This window comes from Mustela nivalis, assembly GCF_964662115.1.
Source record: "Mustela nivalis genome assembly, chromosome: 6".
Taxonomy (NCBI): domain Eukaryota; kingdom Metazoa; phylum Chordata; class Mammalia; order Carnivora; family Mustelidae; genus Mustela; species Mustela nivalis.
Window position 1 is genome coordinate 47,197,140 of NC_139025.1, and position 18,081 is coordinate 47,215,220.

Consider the following 18,081-nt stretch of genomic DNA (forward strand, 5'->3'; position numbering starts at 1 on the left):
TTGTAGCTACTTCACTCCACCCTCACAGCTGGAAAGCAGCCCAGATGATAGGTAAAAGATTGAGCAATGTGTGTACTGAACATTCAGTCCAAGAGTGGGGAGAAGCTCAAGCAGACCTCCAGGAGGCATGCGTGCTCTCCATTGCTGGCCCTCTCCCAAGTCTTTCCACTCTGTGCAGTGCTCTTTTCTGGTACTCAGCCCTATGAACTCAGCCCTATGAACTCAGCCCTATGAACTCTGGTACTCAGCCCTTGGGGCTGTTGGCTTCCCCAGTTCCCCACTCTGCTTTCTCAACTCTGGGAGACCCCTGGGATCTGCTTGGGTCCCTCCTCCCTTGGTGGCCTGGAAACTCTCTCCAGGCAGTAAACGGGGACAATGACTAGGCTCGCCTTGTTTTTCTCCTCTCAGGGCTGACTCTACTACACTGTCTACTGTTGAAGTTCTAAAAATTTCTTAGATATGTTTTCCTTTTGTAAATTTGTTTAAGGTGAGAGGGTAAAACTGGTCCTATTACTCCATCCTGGTTAAGATGTTTCATTGTTGGGATTTAAAATTGATCTCCTATTATTGAGTCTTTCCTCTTAAGAACATGGGGTATTAATTCAGACCTTCTTTTAATTTCTCCAGTGGCTTTGTGGTCTTCCACATTCACTTAGCTGTCGCATATAAAGGCCCTTATAGAGGCTCCTTCATTTTTTTTCCTTAGCATCTTATTTAGACCCTGTGGCAATATAGAGATAGAATCTAAATAAGACCCTGGGGTTTCTGCTTCTACAAGTATCTCCTAGACCCATCCTCTTCCCCCTACGTGCAGATCAGTAGAGGGCCTGTGACTTGACCTTTGGGGTTGGCTTCATTCCAGCTGACTCTTTCATGACGGTAGAGCGGGGTGGGCGGCTCTGGACTGGGGCCTGGGCTGGTGCTTGGGAAAACCCTAGAAGCACTCCTCATGGAACCCCAAGGTAGAAACTGAGTTAGAAGTGTACCCGGGTAGCTCAGTTGTTAAGTGTCTGCCTTTGGCTCAGGTCGTGATGCCAGGGTCCTGGGATTGAGCCCCACGTTGGGGTCCCTGCTCTCTGGGGAGCCTGCTTCTCCCTTTCCTACACCCCCTGCTTGTGTTCCTTCTCTCGCTGTCTCTGTCAACACATAAGTAAATAATTAATTAAATAAATTTTAAAAATCTTTAAAAAAAGAAACTGACTTAGAGTGGGTTCATTTTGGCATGGCTTGGCTGAAGCTTTTTTCTACTTTTTTTTTTTTTTTTTTAAAGTAGGCTCCACACCCAGTGCAGAGCCCATTGTGTGGCTTGCCCTCATGACCCTGAGATCAAGACTTGAGCTGAAAACGATCATCAGACACTTAACTGACTGAGCCACCCGGACTACGTGCTTTTTTCTACTTTTATCTACCCTTGGGCATGGATGTGCTCTGAGAAGTAAAGCCTAAAGATTGAATTATACGTCTTTCTGTATCTGGTTGTGGGGTCACTCTACCTTCTTTGTACTCTGGGCCTCTTTGTTGATGGTTACTAATATGCAGAAAAAATAACCTCCAGTAATATCTCTGGGATAAACATGCATTTGTGGGCTAGTTAGGGAAGTTGGGGATGTTGTGTTGTAAACACCAAGCAAGGAATTTAGAAGCAAACTTGGAACACAATTCCTATCTAAGTTGAGAACTACCTGTTTTTATGAAATCCATCTCTTGTCATAATGACAGTAATAAAATGAGGAGACCTTAACTGACTACAGTTGACACTAGATGGGTAAACACCCATCCTATGTAATGAGCTGGTTAATTATAGCTGTGCCCTGTTTATAGACCTTCGATTAATCTCTTCAGAGTATATAACTCCATCACCCACAATGTCTCATGGCATCTGAGCAGGACTTTTCAGAGGCCAGACTCCTCCATTAACTCAAACTAATGTCTAAAGAATCAAAGCGCTAGGTGGAAGTTAGCTTACTTTTATTCACCCTCCTCTTTATATAAGGTAGCAATCATGACCTTTATATAAGGTAGTGATCACCTTATATAAAGCGTCAGAGAAATGAAGCAAATAAAAGTGACAGGGAGGAGATCTTCGAGTATTTCACAGAACTCACATCACTTCCACTCTATACTTGGCAAAACAATTATACATACGTATGTACCACCCAGCTTTCTAGAATGTGGGTGTATTCAGACTTCCTGAAGTGGTGAGTTCCATGGACTTGAACACTGGTCCACGCTCTGACCTCTCTCTGCATTGGTAAAAACAATGTCACTCTCATAAAACGCAATAAACCAAGACACTCTGGCAAGGCAACTCAGCCCAAGTGTGGATGCCGGCTCAGCTGCTCGGGCTCACCTGCAGAACGACGGGTCGGCACCCTGATGCACACTGGCATCACTGGCCGAGCTTCTTGGTAGAACCATCCCCACTCGGACGGAGTAAATCAGGAGCTGTGGTCTGGGCCCCGGACACTGCTGTTTTAAGTTCTGCTGGTCACCCTTATGTGATGCCCAGCTTGAGAGCCGCTGCCTCCACAGGAGAATGGTGGTGGCCATTGAGCCAATAGTTAACACTCAAAGCATTCATGCAGAGTAGATTTTAATTCATTATATAAAGCGGTAGTGAACTTTTTGGTCTTCCCAAGGATGTTGCTAAGTATGGAAAACTTGCCTCTTTCTCTCTTATTTAGCTTATAAGGTGATGTGTCTGTGAGACCGAAAGGAGAGAGAGGGAGGAGAGGGGAGAGAGAATGAGAGAGACAGGGAGAGCAGCATAGCTCCGTAATGTCTGAATTTGTCTTCTCCCTGTGGCCACATCCTTTCTCAGGTCATCATCTCTCCAGTCCTGCTCCCCTCTCCCTACCTTCTAGCAGCTCTGATCCCAGTCTTCCTCTCGAACGTGTCCCTCCTTTCATCATCCTCTTTAGTGGCACCCTGTCCAGAGGAAAACTCAGCATCCTCCTCTGGGCACCAAGGGCCTTTAATGACTAGTCTGGAGAGAGTCGTTCCTCAACCAAATGTCCGAGGGAGCACTGTTGTCTCTGGCTTCTCATCTTTGAGCGGTCGGTTTGCACCTCACCCCAACCTGCCGGAAGTTCCCTCTCAAGGCTCTTCCTCTGAGTAAAACCTTTGTTCTTTCCACCTTCCACTTCCTACCCACCCCCAGCTCTTCACTGTTTTTGCACCAGAGCAAAACCCAAATAATCCTACCACAGGTCTGGTATAGGGGAGCTCAAAAAAAAAAAAACAAACCAATGTGCGAGTGAATAAATTTCATTTCTTGCAGTAGCAAAATTGTAAGTCTGTCTTCTGTATTAGATTGTGAGCTCTCTCTAAGTGCAGTGGGTAACACAGTATATGTAGTAGAGAAAGCAAAGCTTTTGGAAGTGGATTTGGGTTGCAAATGCTGCCCGAGATTTAAGAGCTGTAGGGTGTTGGGGAAGTCTGTTTTCTAATAAAATGAGTTGATTACCTGAAGGTTGTTAAGATTAGACATGGCGTGTGTCATGTCAGCTACACAGCAGCTGACCAGAAACTTAACTCACAATTTACCAGGTGCACTGCAAAATCCACAAAGCTTGTCTTTTGGATTATATGCTTCCAAATGGTCACGATTCTATGCAAGTTACATGTTGGTTAGAAGATCTGAAAACATTCCTCTCTCCCACCTTCGTTCTCGGGCATATTGTAACCATGACCTTATTGAATCCCCCCAAAATGGCCCTCAGAATTATTACTCCCACTGAAGGCAAGAAAACTGGAGTAATGGGAAGTTCACGGCCATCCTTTCACAAGGCTGCCCGGGCTCTTCAGACCCCTGTCTACTGACCTTAAGTGCAGGTCCAGGCCTCAACCTTGATTCCACATGGCTCTTACCTTCAGCCTGGGGACTGCCTGCTTTGAAATTTAACCCCTTACTTTTTACAACTGGAAATTCAACACTCCAAAGATGATTATTTTGTGGGCAAAACTAAGGTATTATTTTCATTTAAAAAATGAAAACCATTCTTTACTGAGTGCTTTCAGCCTCTCAGCATGGGCGTGCCCAGCAGCTGGCTGCTGCGGCCTCTTGGAGCCTTGGTTCCTTCCTTTCTAACTCAGGAATAAGACTGGCACCTGCCTTATATGCGTATGAGGATTGAAGGAGTTGATCTGTGAGCTCCTAGCATGCGTGGGACGGGCACAGCGTGTGGCGGGGCTCAGCCTCTGTCCTCATAAGCATCTCCGCCATGCGGGCCATCAGGCTCGGAGCCCTACCTACCACACCGGGCCTTTAGGAAGTCCCTCCAGGTGCTCTGTTACAGGAAAGAAGAACACAAAGAAAACATTCACTTCTTAATGCCTCTTGGCTAACTTGAGAACTCTAATTAAAAAAAAAAAAGGCACTTTAAAGACAAATAAAAAGTAACTTTATTGACTGCTAATCTTACCATGAAATGCCTATAAGAAATCATTACAAAATACTGCAGTTTTCTTTTACACACTTTTGGTATCATCCTGATATGATGATCCTTTCACAGAAAGGATTATTTACAGTTTATGTAGATATAAAGCTCATTGTTGCAAATACAAATGTAGACGTAGAGAGGCCATATGTACCAAACAGGTATACCAACCAGCAATACTATTAACAAATGCAGAATAAATTACAGCTTCATATGTTTCTTTTCCTTTTTTTTTATTGTTTAAAACAATTTCCAAATACAAAATGTCAGTAACCAAAATGGATTTTCATATACATATATATAATTCTGCTGCAAACAGTGGATCAAAAAGCAAAAAAGTTCCTTAGCATGTTTTATTTTTGAAAACCCACAAGACTATTCATAAACCCAATTAGAAAGAGGGTGTGCAAAACCACCAACGATGCTGGCAAAACCCTGAAGACCTGATTCTGGTTGAAGTACAGAGAAAAAAGAAAGCACTACATACTTAATTGAAGATGCTTTTGTCTTGATGTTTGCAAGAAATGCTATGAGCTAAGGAAATGCACCACATTATGATCTGGGTTCTTTTCAGTTAAACCTCCCAGGATGTATCTCTGACGCATCTATACGAAATGGTGGATTATTCAATGACTTACTTGTGAGTGAAGCAGTCAGTAGCTGATCCTTCTACCCTTTCGTACAGAAGACTGAGACCCTTTTGTACATTCAGATATCTGAAACTTTGGTTCTTTTAGAACTTTTGATAAACACAAAATAATTTCATGACTATAGAACTCTACAGAACTTGTGTTCCTTTCTCAGTGTTGGGTAAAACTGATCTGCCTTGGCTTGGAGGGCACACATTGCCCAGTGGGTGTACACGCACGTGGGGGTGTGCAAGGGGCGGCACAAAGGCGGGGCTGGCCCGTGTTCTCCACACGTTCATCATACCAACTCCCACCCATGCGGAACACTGCATTTTCTGCTGTACCCGAAATCTATTTCTTTGTTACCTGAAAACTTAATCTTGTATAAAAATATGACTGTTTCTTTAGAAAATAATATGGTTTTTTTTTTTTAAGAAAACCTGGCAGATAGAAAAAATGGTATATCAAAATATGGTAAACAAATGTTGTAAAATACGAAATCATTACAAACATCTCATAGAAAGACACATTGTGCTAAAGTTCTCTCCCGAAGTGCGAACAACATTGTTACTATACATCTAAAGGTTATTAACAGATTCACTCTCCTGGACCTGGTTTCATTCTCTATCTTAACAGCAGTGGCAGTAACTGTCTTAGAAATGGCCCTCTCTCAAACACTAACATTTTCTGTACACTTAAACTTCGAAATTAACAGACACCCTCTGCAGCTGTGGTTTTAAACCCCAATGCATATTAGCTCCATTTGGAGAGCTTAAAAGGAAAAGGCAAGGGCGCCTGGAACTTGCCGCAACAGACTGAGTTTATTGGCCTGAAGTGGGACCCAGACATTGTCACTTTTTCTTAAAGCTCCCCAAATAATTCTATTGTGCAACCAGGGCTGAGGATCACAGCAAAAGACCCGTGAGAAAACAGTCATTCTTAACTTGACATATATTAACTGATTGTCTGTAGGTATCATTCATTCAGCAACACATTCTCCATGGTCAACAAGAAAGACCATGTACACTAAAACAGTCCTGGAAGCCAAGAAGAGTTAGTAAGCTTTAAACACATATAAACACACGCAATCTCCGGTATTTAAATATGTATAACATATTCGTACAGTTATGGTATTTTGGTTAAGCAGAAACTAGCATTACCATAATTGGTTCTTGATTAAAACAAAACAAACAAAACACCAAGCACAAACATTTTCTAAGACATTTCCATAGTTTTAACAGAAACTCGTTTTGTAAACGCCACAAAATGCACACAGACATGAACACCACTGATCAGTTTTTCTGAGGAGAAACTCTGCTGGGTCCTAGAGCTTTCTGGGAGAGCAGGAAGAGGACAATGGCACCGAGCAGGCGTGAAGGGGTCACAAGGCATCAAAGCACACAGAGCCTTCTGGTTATTGCTTCATTCCCATCTTCTGGACCTAGGCTGTGCTTCTGTTACATCCATGTCTTTGGCTTGCTAGAACTACAGGATTTTGACCACTTTGTTAGTGTTCACTTTGGGACAGCCCCGGAGAGGCGGCAATGGCTACGTACTAGGCAACGGTCTCTCCGTTAAAAGGAGAGACTCTTCTCTCCTCCCTCAAACCACGTGTGTGAGGGACTGACCAAAAAAAAAAAAAAAAAAATACAAGCAAACAAATAAACCTAACAACATCTTCCACATGATTTAAAAAAATGTGATGTCGTGTAATCAAACGAAGAAACAAAAACGAGGAACAAACACCATGACTCAATGTTCTGAAGGCCTGGTAACCAGTAAAGCACATTTCCTTCCAAAGGATCATGAACTTCTGGGCACTGGTCTTGGTGTACATTCTCTGTAGTTCTTTTATCTCTGTGTGATACTTAAAGTGCAGTTGTCCCAAGGCTTTTATTTCCATCGCAAGTATCATCAAGAAAGAGCTCTATGTTCTGGGGTGAAGAAAATCTGGCACAATTCCATGGCTTTCCAGCCTCCAGCAAACAGCAGGCTGCCCGTGGAGCCAGCTGCGTGCCAACGTACTCTATACAACGAACTCTGGAACTTCATCATGAGTGAGATCCAGAGAAAAGTACTTGCTGGTTCTTTTGACTGGAAAAGCATCTTGGATGTTGACACACTGCTGAGCCAAGCAGCTATTGCAGTACAGGCCTTCCTCATCCAGTTCATGGCCGCACCCAAAAGTGTAGCTCTGAGCAGTGTCTTGACACAGACCTGCGATGCGCAGGAAGTCTTTCTGATAAAGTCGGATGTCATCCAGGCTCAAGCTATGTCGATCAGTGGAGGTCTTTGGTTTCCGACATATAGTCTGCAGAATAAGGGAAGGTGAGAACAACTTTAAGAGTATAGACCAAAGTGAAAGGTTAGCAATATTTTCCCTTGTAAAGAGAGAGCTGCAAAGTCTTAGAAGGTTATGGAATCTTTGTATGTTGGAAAGTGATTTCCAGTCTGAGGTTTCAGGGCCGCTGAGGCCCTGTGGGGAAAATGTCACAGCCACTAGTAACAGCAACAAACATTCACCAAGCCCTTAGGTGCAAGGCCCTGACTGTTCAGTCTTCCCATCAGCCAATGGCCTGAGGTCAGTGCCATTATTCTCCCTGTTTTACAGATGAATAATCTAAGGCAAAGGAAGTAAATCCAACAGGAACCAACTGTCTCTACATCTCAGAAGTCAAGCAATGGTCTTGAAATAGGACTAGATAGGTAAAGATAGGGCCCAATTGTTTTTTCCCACTAGAATATGACAATTCAGCATGGTAACATTTTCATGCTGAGGCCTGTTATTATTTTAATAAGAAGTGGGGAAATGATGGGGCGCCTGGGTGGCTCAGTGGGTTAAGCCTCTGCCTTCGGCTCAGGTCATGATCCCAGGGTCCTGGGATCGAGCCCCACATTGGGCTCTCTGCTCTCCAGGGAGCCTACTTCCTCCTCTCTCTCTGCCTGCCTCTCTGCCTACTTGTGATCTCTGTCAGATAAATAAAGAAAAAATCTTTAAAAAAAAAAAAAAGAAGTGGGGAAATGAACCCATTATTATTCAAGAAACACAACTTAAAGAAGTGGTTTTTTTTTGTTGTTTTTAAACTAGAATTCTTGGATAGAAAAATAATACAAAGTACGGAGAAGGCTGGGAGGCAGGAGTCGGGTCCCGAGCAGTCAACGGTGTTCTGCCAAATACTTCATACAGCAGGCATCAGACTTCTAGAACTCATTATCCTAACAAGTGCTACTGGCTGAAAATATAAATAGGTTAAAAAGTGGTTCAGATAATTACATGAATGGAAGATGCTTAATGGGTGATTCCTCTCAACTCAAGAGCTGCTTGAAAATGCACAAGCCAACCTTGTCAGAATAAGTGCTCACGTTTTACTAAAGGCTAAAGTGCTGGGAAAAAGAACAGGGTATGAACCCAAAAACATTTTATTAGGAACTACCACCTCCGGGCACCCTCTGAAGATGCCAATCGGCTGTACTCAGGCAGGCCTCCTGGGGGCCGCCAGGGTCTCCCACACAGAATGTGTTAGGTCCTCTCGGCAGGCACACAGGGGTGCTCCTGCCTTGTAGCTGTGGAGCCCGAGCTGGGCCCCACAGACATTTCTGTACCGTCAGACCTAACACCGGGGGCAGAACTGGGGGACGAACCCAGGCGGCGTGACCCTGGAGCTCATAATCATCATGCTACACATACTGCTTTAGAAATGACTCAAAAACATTTAATAAGACAGCAGGTGCGCATTAAGGCTACTTAAATGAGACAGATGGAGAAAAGGGAAGAGAGAACCATACACAAAAGACAAAAAAAAAAAAAAAGAATTTAAAAAAAGACGGAGACAGTCTGAGAGAGAGAGGCATAAAGAGGAGAGCAAGAGAATGCTCAGGAAGAAGATGTGAGAATCAGTTATAGAATAAACCCAGATACTGCAACCACGAGTTTCAGAGTGCTTTATCTTCTGATATGTTAACAGTGTAGCCAGTGACCACAGGGTATCAAACAGCCTCACTCAGCATACTTTGAAAATCCAATCTGGATGGAAAAATCAGGGTGTGGAAACATTTCTGCCACAACACTCCTCACGAGAAAATCCTTCTCCCAGTTGTTGAGGTCAATAAATACACACACACACACACACACACACACACACAGTTAACCAGAAGTCTATAGAGGCTTCCCAGCTATAAGAAGTGTGAAACAAAGTACCTAATTGATCTGAATGAAAATCAACTCAAAGATGAATGGAACAAGCAAATAAAATGGACATAGCTTTCAACAAAACTGGAATATCCCTATTAAGAATCATTTCCTGAAAAAGTTTTTAATTTTTGCTCATTTATGTTAATAGAACAGTGAGTTCTATTTCAAGTTTTCTATAACTTCAGTACCCAATTTAAAATTTCCAATTCCTTCTGTACCTGCGGAAGAGAATCAGTGCTCTGGCCGCGAAGCTTGACGACGGTTTCTGAGGAGCTGGAGGTGGAAGAACCGATTTCTTTCACAATCAACCCTAAAGTAAAACAAAGGGAAAAAAATAGTAAAACCAATGAAGACTTCTTATTAGTCATACCTCTTGCCACATATCTGACATATACAACCATCAAGATCAAAAGGTCAAATATTGGCTGTGACTGAATAATCTGTTACTGTTCCGTGGTGTGCGACCAGGATGGAACACATTCTGTCTCTTGTCTTACAGCAAACAGGGAGGAGAAGGGTTAGAGGACAGGGAGGAGTTTAGAGCCTGAATTTTCTTTCTTTCTTTCTTCTTCTTCTTCTTTTTTTTTTTTTTAAGTATTTTATTTATTTATTTGACAGAGAGAGACACAGGGAGAGAGGGAACACAAGCAGAGGGAGTGCGAAAGGGAGAAGCAAGCAGGGAGCCTGATGTGGGGCTCGATGTCAGGACCCCGAGATCATGACCTGAGCTGAAGGCAGAGGCTTAACAACTAAGCCACCCAGGCACCACTAGAGCCTGAATTTTCTAAACAACAACTTCTAATTAAGGTATTTATGAAGTCAGTGGCAAAAAGAAAGACCGTAGGTGAAAAAGCAGTTTATTGCCTAAAGTTCCCTCATGTTCCATAGAGCACGAAGTCTGAACTTAACCCCAGCTGAACCACGACATGGCCTTCTATGTTTGCTTCCCCTTAGATGTGCGGCAGTTTTGTGGGGGCTCTGACCACATGGATCTGGGATGGAACTCGGGCCAGATGAGTCATTACTGTGATTACTGTGTCTGCTGGCCAGTGACATGGCCTCCCTGTGTCGTAGTCTCCTTCTATAAAGGGCTGAAAGCAGCATTTAACCCACAGAGTTTAACAATGACTGAAGAGCAAATGCATGGAAAGGGCAAAGGGTTGGACCTGCCTGCGGGACACACTCAACTCACAGGACCTTCTTGGGCTGATAGGGGCCCTGTGGCACTTGCTTCCTGTAGCAAATCCAACTGGCAGGAGCCACAAATGGGAGGTCGTCCTGAACACTTGGTTCTGGATCTCTGAGAGCAATAGGGCTCCTAATCTTCTCATATTTGGAAGCAGAAATTCAAAGCTGAAACTTCCCTCTGTGGCTGTGGTATGTGAGTGAAACGTCAGAAATTAATGTTTCAGAAGATAAAGCTGCTAACAAGAACTGGAGATGGGAGTGAAGATGATCACTGACATTTTTCTTGCAGATCAATGAAGCAAGTCAGTCAAACCCCAGGTCCTCAAAGGTGAATGATTTCTTAGGTAAAGTACGTTTCCACCTTATAAAAAAAGAACCTTGAGTAATGTGATTTTTATTTAGCTACTGTTAATTAGCTTCAGAAATGGCCTTTTGTGTTCTATCTCTTAATTCTTTAGAAATGACTCATAAGTGACTAGTATAGGCCTTGCATATATTAAGTGTTTGATAATTAGTTCAACTGAAACACGAAAGGAAGACATTCTTGGTTTACATGTAGACAGAAACTCTCAGGTGGATACTTACATCTTGAGGGTGATACAGACTGCTTTGTAGGGGGTCTTTCTCTAGAATATCCTTATATTTTAAAAAGCTTCAACTTTTAAAAAAAATTTTACTTATTCATTTGAGAGACAGCCAGAGAGAGCACAAGCGGAGACAGAGGCAGAAGCACACTCCTTGATAAGCCGGGCACCCGAAGTTGGGCTTGGTCCCAGGACCTGAGGATCATGACCTGAGCCAAAGGCAGACCATCTGAGCCACCCAGGCACCCCAAAGCTTTAAACTTTTAATAAATCCTCACAGAAAGATGTAGACTGGTGCACTAGGACCTGGAATGGATCCTTCTGGATTTCCCGGTAAATGTGCTCTTGGCCCTTATGCCTGTAAATAATCTGCTTCTAAACCCAGACTCTGTGTTAGATAAATCAGCATCAAGTCTGGGGCTCAGAACACTAAACTGACATTGCCCAGACTTCCACCACTACTCAATGTGAGCTCCACATTTTAAAAACAACGTTTAAATGCTCAAATTGTAGAGAATTTGGAAAAGTAGGATGACCCAAGAAATAAAATAAGATCCTCTGTACCCCCATCATCCAGAGAAAAGGCTATTTTTATGTATTTTTTCATATATATACACACATTTTTATAATTTGAGATCTTACTGTTAAAACAATTTGTGTTGTTTTTCTTGCCTTTCTCATATGATTAAATATCCTTTGAAAATCTCATTAGTTAATAGTTGTACAATATTCCACCATATGGACAGAATAAACTTTTCACTGTTACCTGTTGAGGTTTTCTCCTTTTCTTTACTATTATAAATAATATTTCGAGAAGTGCTTTCATATATAAACCTTTTTAAACAACTATCTAATCTATACTTTATTTCTATTTAAAATTACAAAACCTGGGTGCCCGGGTGGCTTAGTCAGTTAAGCATCTGCCTTCGGCTCAGGTCATGAACCCGGAGTCCTGGGATCAAGTCCCACATCAGGCTCCCTGCTCCACGGGGAACCTGCTTCTCCCTCTGCCTCTAGATCTCTCTGTGTCTCTCATGAATAAATAAATAAAATCTTGAAAAAAATACAATAATTACAAAACATCATAAAAGTTAAACGTAGAAATATATAAATAAAAAGCAAAAAACTGTTTCCCTCCCACCGCCTCTTCCCACTGACACTTTGGTGTCTATTGTTTAGAGAGTTTTCTTTCCACACAAACACACATGCACAAACCGAGAGCATGCACCTATAATAATGCATACAATTTTAAGTTTATATTTAATGTATATTAAAATGTATTTATAAGAAAAAATGTCTATTTAATAAAGCAAATGGGCAAAAAAGCCAAAAAGGGTCAAGTGTGGCACAAGAAGTCTAATTACAGGACTAGGGCAAGCAGCCTGATGATTCTGTGTTGGTTCGGCAGAGGGATTCTCTGTAACCGCTGTCAGGCCTTATCCTGGCGGAACATCAGGGGGCCACGGTTTTGCTAGGTCAGCAGGTAAAATTCTGCAATAAAGGAGCCTCATGCTCTTTTGATCAAATGCCAGGATGAGAGTGCCCTGCATGCTGGCCTTGTTCATCTCTGATTCCCAGCACCTGTTGCAGCAGGGAGACCCACTATCGGGGACCATGGGTCTTGACCGAGCAATCGCAGGTCATCCCTGTTGTCAACAGGGTATCTCACTCAAAGCTTGACACGGCTGAGCCATAAGCCCCCACGCTGTGTCCCCACTGCTGATTCCGAACGCGTGGTTTTGTATGGATCGGAAACCAAGGCATGAAATGTGACAAGAGCCATTAGGGTAGACTGATGCTTAAAAACAAAACCCACAGTGCTGGTGTCTTTTTAGGGTAACATTTTTTACTTCATAGAAATAGTTTTTATATAAACCTAGATTAGGGTTCCAGTGAATGTGTGTTCTCTAACAGAATTAATTGAATACGGAATTTAGTAAGTGTCTTTTTATGTCTACCTTTTTTGACACTTTTTCCTCCAGACTCCTACAGCCAGGATGATCTAGAGTGGGGGAAAACAAAACAAACCCAGAGACCTGTTTCTAGGTGCAAGCATTTGTCCCCCTCATGGACAGGGTTTCCCATCTGTAGAAAGGTTTCTGAGGCCCCTTCTAGAAGTATTACAGGAGCCTCTGATTATCATTTAAAACAACAAAACAAATCAACAACAAGAGGAAACTGTACTTCGCCCAGAGCTTGCGGTGGAGGATGCTTCTTCCCCTTCCTTTCCCATTCTCCCTGGGAAGATCCTCAAGCCAGCAGTCTGTCGTGCTGATCTGGAAACTTCTGATTCCAGTCCAGTCGGACCTAGAGCCCCACCCCAAACCTCCTGTTTTCTGAGACCCCTGCTTCTCAGCCTGGGACGGTGCACTCCTGAAGAAGAACTTCCCGTAAGAGCTCACCAGAGTGTCCATTCAGCTTCCGCGACAGGAGCATGTCCTCGGTGATATAGATGCACATGTCTGGGCTGACTTCCAGGGACTCTTCATTCATCCGCTCCAGGTCCCGGGGGTCGTCGACCAGCATCTCTATCTCTGACACAGAAGAAGGAAAAGGCATTTGGGGATACGAAGGGAAATGGACACCAGAATGCACAGCCATACTGTGAAGGAGGCTATGTGATTCCCTGTATTTTAAAATAGATTTGCTGATGAGAATCTACACTAGGAAATTCAAGGGACAATTCTCAGCTAGATGTATTCTCTTTTTTCACAAGATTGGTGTGTTATCGACATGTCTTCTCGTGCCACGATTTGTCAGTTTTTCTTTACTCTTTAAGAAAGCAGGAAAGAGAAAGGGGTGCCTGCGGGGCTCAGTCGGTTAACTGACTCTTGATTTCTGCTCAGGTCATGATCTCGGGGCTGTGAGATCGAGCCTGCGTCAAGCTCCTCACTCAGCACAGAGTCTGCTTGTCGCTCTCCCTCTGCCCCACCCTTTATACATGCTCAGGCCCGCACACTCTAAAATAAATCATAAATAAACTCTTAAAAATAAAAAAAGAAGGAAAGAGCTCTACCACCTTGCTGAGATGACAGAGGGAAAACTAAGACTGATGGGCTGTTTGCCTGAGGCCAGAGCATAAAGAGTTGTTCACGAGGGGCCCCATTTCCCATAGCTGCCTACTCGCAAGGCATTGAAGGGACTTCATTTGAGATCCACATGAATTCTACAGTAACCACACCAAGCAAATGTGCTGCAGTTTTCCTTAATGAAGTCAGTATCTTTTCCCCAAACGTGAATGTTACAGCACTTGAGGCAGAAAAATAAAAAAAGAGAAACATACAAGGGCGCCTGAGTGGCTCAGTCGGTTAAGCATCCGCCTTTCGCTCAGGTCATAATCCTAGGTCCTGGGATCGAGCCCTACATGAGGCTTCCTGCTCTGAGGGGAGCCTGTTTCTCCCTCTGTCTCTCACGAATAAGTAAAATCTTAAAAACAAAACAAAACAAAAGAAAGAAAGAAAGATGCACACATAGGCTACGTTTGTCTGATACAGGCTGGAGGTCTGGTTTTCTCTCCTTAACACAGAGATAAGCAGCCAGGCGCTAACTTTCTATTATAGTCCCAGAATTCCAGTTGCATAGGAGGAATTTAAGTAATACTTACTAAATAACCAATGGCCTGGACTCAAATCTTTTTTTTTTTCCCCTGCAAAAAGTTGAAGACATTTCTGTCACCATTGTTGCATCTACTCTGCTGTCGGAATCAATGTCTATTTAATCTGGGCATCAGAAACGCAGACCTGAGCACTGCAGGCTGACTTCTGCTCTACTTCATAGAAACCACTAGGACTCAGAAGCCACTAGCACCCCAGCCTGTGGCCACAACGGATCACCCCCGGAGGGATGCTTTCTTTACCACACAAGCAAGTCCACCGAATCACGGGGCAGGGAGGGGGCATTAAGACCCCTCTTCTCTACCAGTACTTCCGAGTGGCGCTCACACAGCATGTCTCCAGAACTGGTAGTTGAAAACAATACTAGGCAGGAGGAAGGAGGGGGCCAGTGCTGGCGGGGCAGCACTGTGAGTGGGGAGAGCCCCGGCGAGCCCTTACCGTCATCCTGTGAGTCCTCCTCCAGCCGGTCCTTGCCACTGCTCTCCACTCCGGAGGTGTGCGAGCTGCCGTGGCTGGTCATGGAGCTGCAGGTTTTCAGCTTGCGGTGGATGGCGCTGCCGGAGTAGCTGTCCTCCGGCCCCGCGTCTCGGGGCTTGGTGTCCGCCTCGATGCCCGAGGTGTGGGAACTGCTGTGGCTGGCGGTGGAGTGGCGGGACAGGCGTTTGTGCCGGACGCTGCCCGCGCTGCTCCCGCTGGCCCGGGACCGCTTCTCCAGCTGGTCCACGTCGAGGTCCAGGCTGTCGCTAATGTAAGACTCCCGGTACTGCTTCTTCTCTGTGGGGGGAGGAGCACAGCGCGTCATTACAGGCACCAAGACAGAAGGAATGGCCGGCTGGCTTACATGAGGCTAAGAACCAGGGTGCCTGCGTACCCAGAATGGAGGGGTTGGAGGCTGCTGGGGTTTGTGACAGGAGCACAATTTAAGAAGACTGCAAATGAACAGAAACCAGGACAACAGACCTGAAGTAGTATTCACACCACTCCAAGAGTTTTAAGGCTTTAAAACTGGAAAAGTGCTCTTCCGAAGAGAGTCGCCAGGCCACCTCTGCTCCTCAAACCACTATGGGTCCACAGTGACATGGGTTCAGTAAGTGCGAATAAATACTCAGAAGTGTTTGGAGCCGTGGGACATCGCCACGACAGCCACTATTGTGATTTTGTATTATGCAGAAGTATCAGTTCCACAACGGATTAGACATTTTAAGATAATTTCAGAAGCACTGCTATAGAAGACTGTTTAAGAAATATAATTATACTAATTGCCATTGATTTTATTTATTCAGTTTGGCCCATTATTAGTTTAGTTCTGACTGCTGAATATAATTTAAAATAAAACTACTCTTCTGCAAATTTCTTCCAAAGAGTTCTAAAATTTGGTTTCTCATTAATGAAGACTCCTTTTCTCTATTTTGGGTGAACTAGTGAGACTTTATTATCTATTTGGAAAATACAGAAATCGCTACTGGTTTGGAGATTTATACCGGGGTGACCTCTGACTGATAAAACTGTTCTTTCACAGGTCAGTGCCATTCTTTAACACAAAGACGTATTAGAAAGTCCCTTTTGTCAAATGCTTAACTAACCATTACATTAAAGCACCAAATCACAACTGAGTTGCAGGTATACATTTATACCCTTGGGTTACAGGTCAGAATTTTAAAACAGGGAAGTAGATCAGATTCTTTGTCTTCTTAATGCAGATGAGAAATAACACATTAGAACAATGTTAAAGATGGCAAATGCACATGAGGAAGGTTAAATTGGTATTATTTCAGAAATTGGTAACTTGTAGACTAACTGGGTTCTCAGGGGGCCTACTAATGGATTTAATTGTCTTGTTTCTTGGTAAGTGAAAACACTTGTACTCCTGACGTCTAAATTCAACTATGAAGTATAATCACCATGGGCTCCCCAGAGAGGAAGGAGCATCAGCAGAAAGAGAAGATGTTCTTTCCAGGAAGCAAAGTGCAAAAATGCTTGCAGAAGGTTATGTGTACATTTTTGCGCTCCGGCCATTCATATCAATTCTAAGGAGTCCAGCTACACCACAACAGTGAGTACGTGTAGCCATACAGGAGGCAGACCGGGACTGGAGACCAGAGCCCAACACACCCATACATCTGAGACAAGTCTCACGTGCATCATCTACAACCCATCTTCTAGAGCTAGACCGGGTTCCAAAGATTCCTATTTCCTGAAGGCAACCGTGTTTGAGAGGAAGATGGAGAGCTAAAGGGATATACAAAATTCTCATACAATTTCTGTTCGCAGTAGTTTCAAAATCATAGCCACGGGGCACTGGGAAGGTGGAAAGCAAAGAGAAAATAGCTTTCTAAAAACTTCTTTAGGGTGCTGGAGTTCTAAGACAATTGGGAACTATGGTTCTAATAACTTAAAAGCTTTTCTACCTTTTTACAAATAGCCCTTTTACTCTCGACACTTCCCAGCACGTTCAGAGTCAATCACAGTTACTCTATATTCATTAGGATAGCAGAAGATAAGCTCTTGTCAACCTGTCCTCTACCTCATAGGAGCCTAGCGTTAATCTACTTCCTGTCAACTTATAGGAACAGCCTCGGTGTTCTATGTGGCTGGCCAGTGTTCCTTTCTTAGGGCTGAAGCACTTAGATCCAGTGCAGATATTTAAAAAGTATCATACCGCTCGGTTACTAACTGAAGGATATGTTTACATAATTCTGAAATTTATTTATTGCAAAAATGCAACCTCTCGCCTCCCTAGTAATCAATGGTGTCAACAGCACAGATCATCGATTTGGCCTTCTTTGTATTCCCTTTGTTGTAAAAGCCCAGAGACCACAAAGCTTTTTGATACATGATTTTCGAACAGATTGCAGTCAGTGTGACATCTTGACATAAGACCTAAAAACTAAGCTCTAACTGCTGAATAAAGTTGGGTTAAAAAATCTTTTTCATGAAAAAAGCAGTTCTTTTTTTTTTTTTTTTTTTTTACTTCTCTTTTAATGCTATGGAAGAATTCTTGTGATCATTTCCTATTATAAAATGCTAAAAGAGTGTTTCAGACAAGGTGACTCTAAAGAAAAACAGTCTCTTTTTGTGCTGAGCTTTTTGTTTGTTTGTTTTGCTAAACTAAGACTGGGAAAAGAGCTTTCTTGTAAAAATGATGAAGCCCTTAAGTATGAATGAGATAAATGGAGTCAGGTCAAGGCTGGCCCAGAGAAACTTAGTTCAGGCTTTCTTTAGACCTAGACGAATCTCTAAGTAGAAGAAACTAAGAAACTAAATCTGGTTTAGAAAAATAAAGAAAGATGTCCCCCCAAATCTATCTGCATTTATCCAAATAAAAAATCCAATTTACACCTTTATCATTTCTTCATTGCCCTCCTCATGTAAGCCCCCAAACAGGCACTTGGTACTATATATGGTAAGAGAGAAACCCTGCCCTCTAAGAACTGA

The 18,081-nt window shown here is 43.3% G+C and overlaps 1 protein-coding gene across 5 annotated transcripts in view; it reads right to left on the reverse strand.

Annotated features, from left to right (window-relative positions):
* Nucleotides 1-4,380: 4,380 nt before the first annotated feature.
* The window catches only part of FRMD6 (FERM domain containing 6), a 73,690-nt gene continuing 59,989 nt past the window's right edge, over nt 4,381-18,081 (reverse strand). For all 5 annotated transcript variants that reach the window (XM_082735153.1, XM_082735156.1, XM_082735154.1 and 2 more), the window contains exons 11-14: nt 15,085-15,420; nt 13,435-13,566; nt 9,479-9,570; nt 4,381-7,379 (exon numbers count right to left, since the gene is read on the reverse strand). In XM_082735153.1, the coding sequence (XP_082591279.1) occupies nt 7,095-7,379; nt 9,479-9,570; nt 13,435-13,566; nt 15,085-15,420 (845 nt within the window). In that variant the 3' untranslated portion in view covers nt 4,381-7,094. The remainder of the gene's footprint in view (nt 7,380-9,478; nt 9,571-13,434; nt 13,567-15,084; nt 15,421-18,081) is intronic.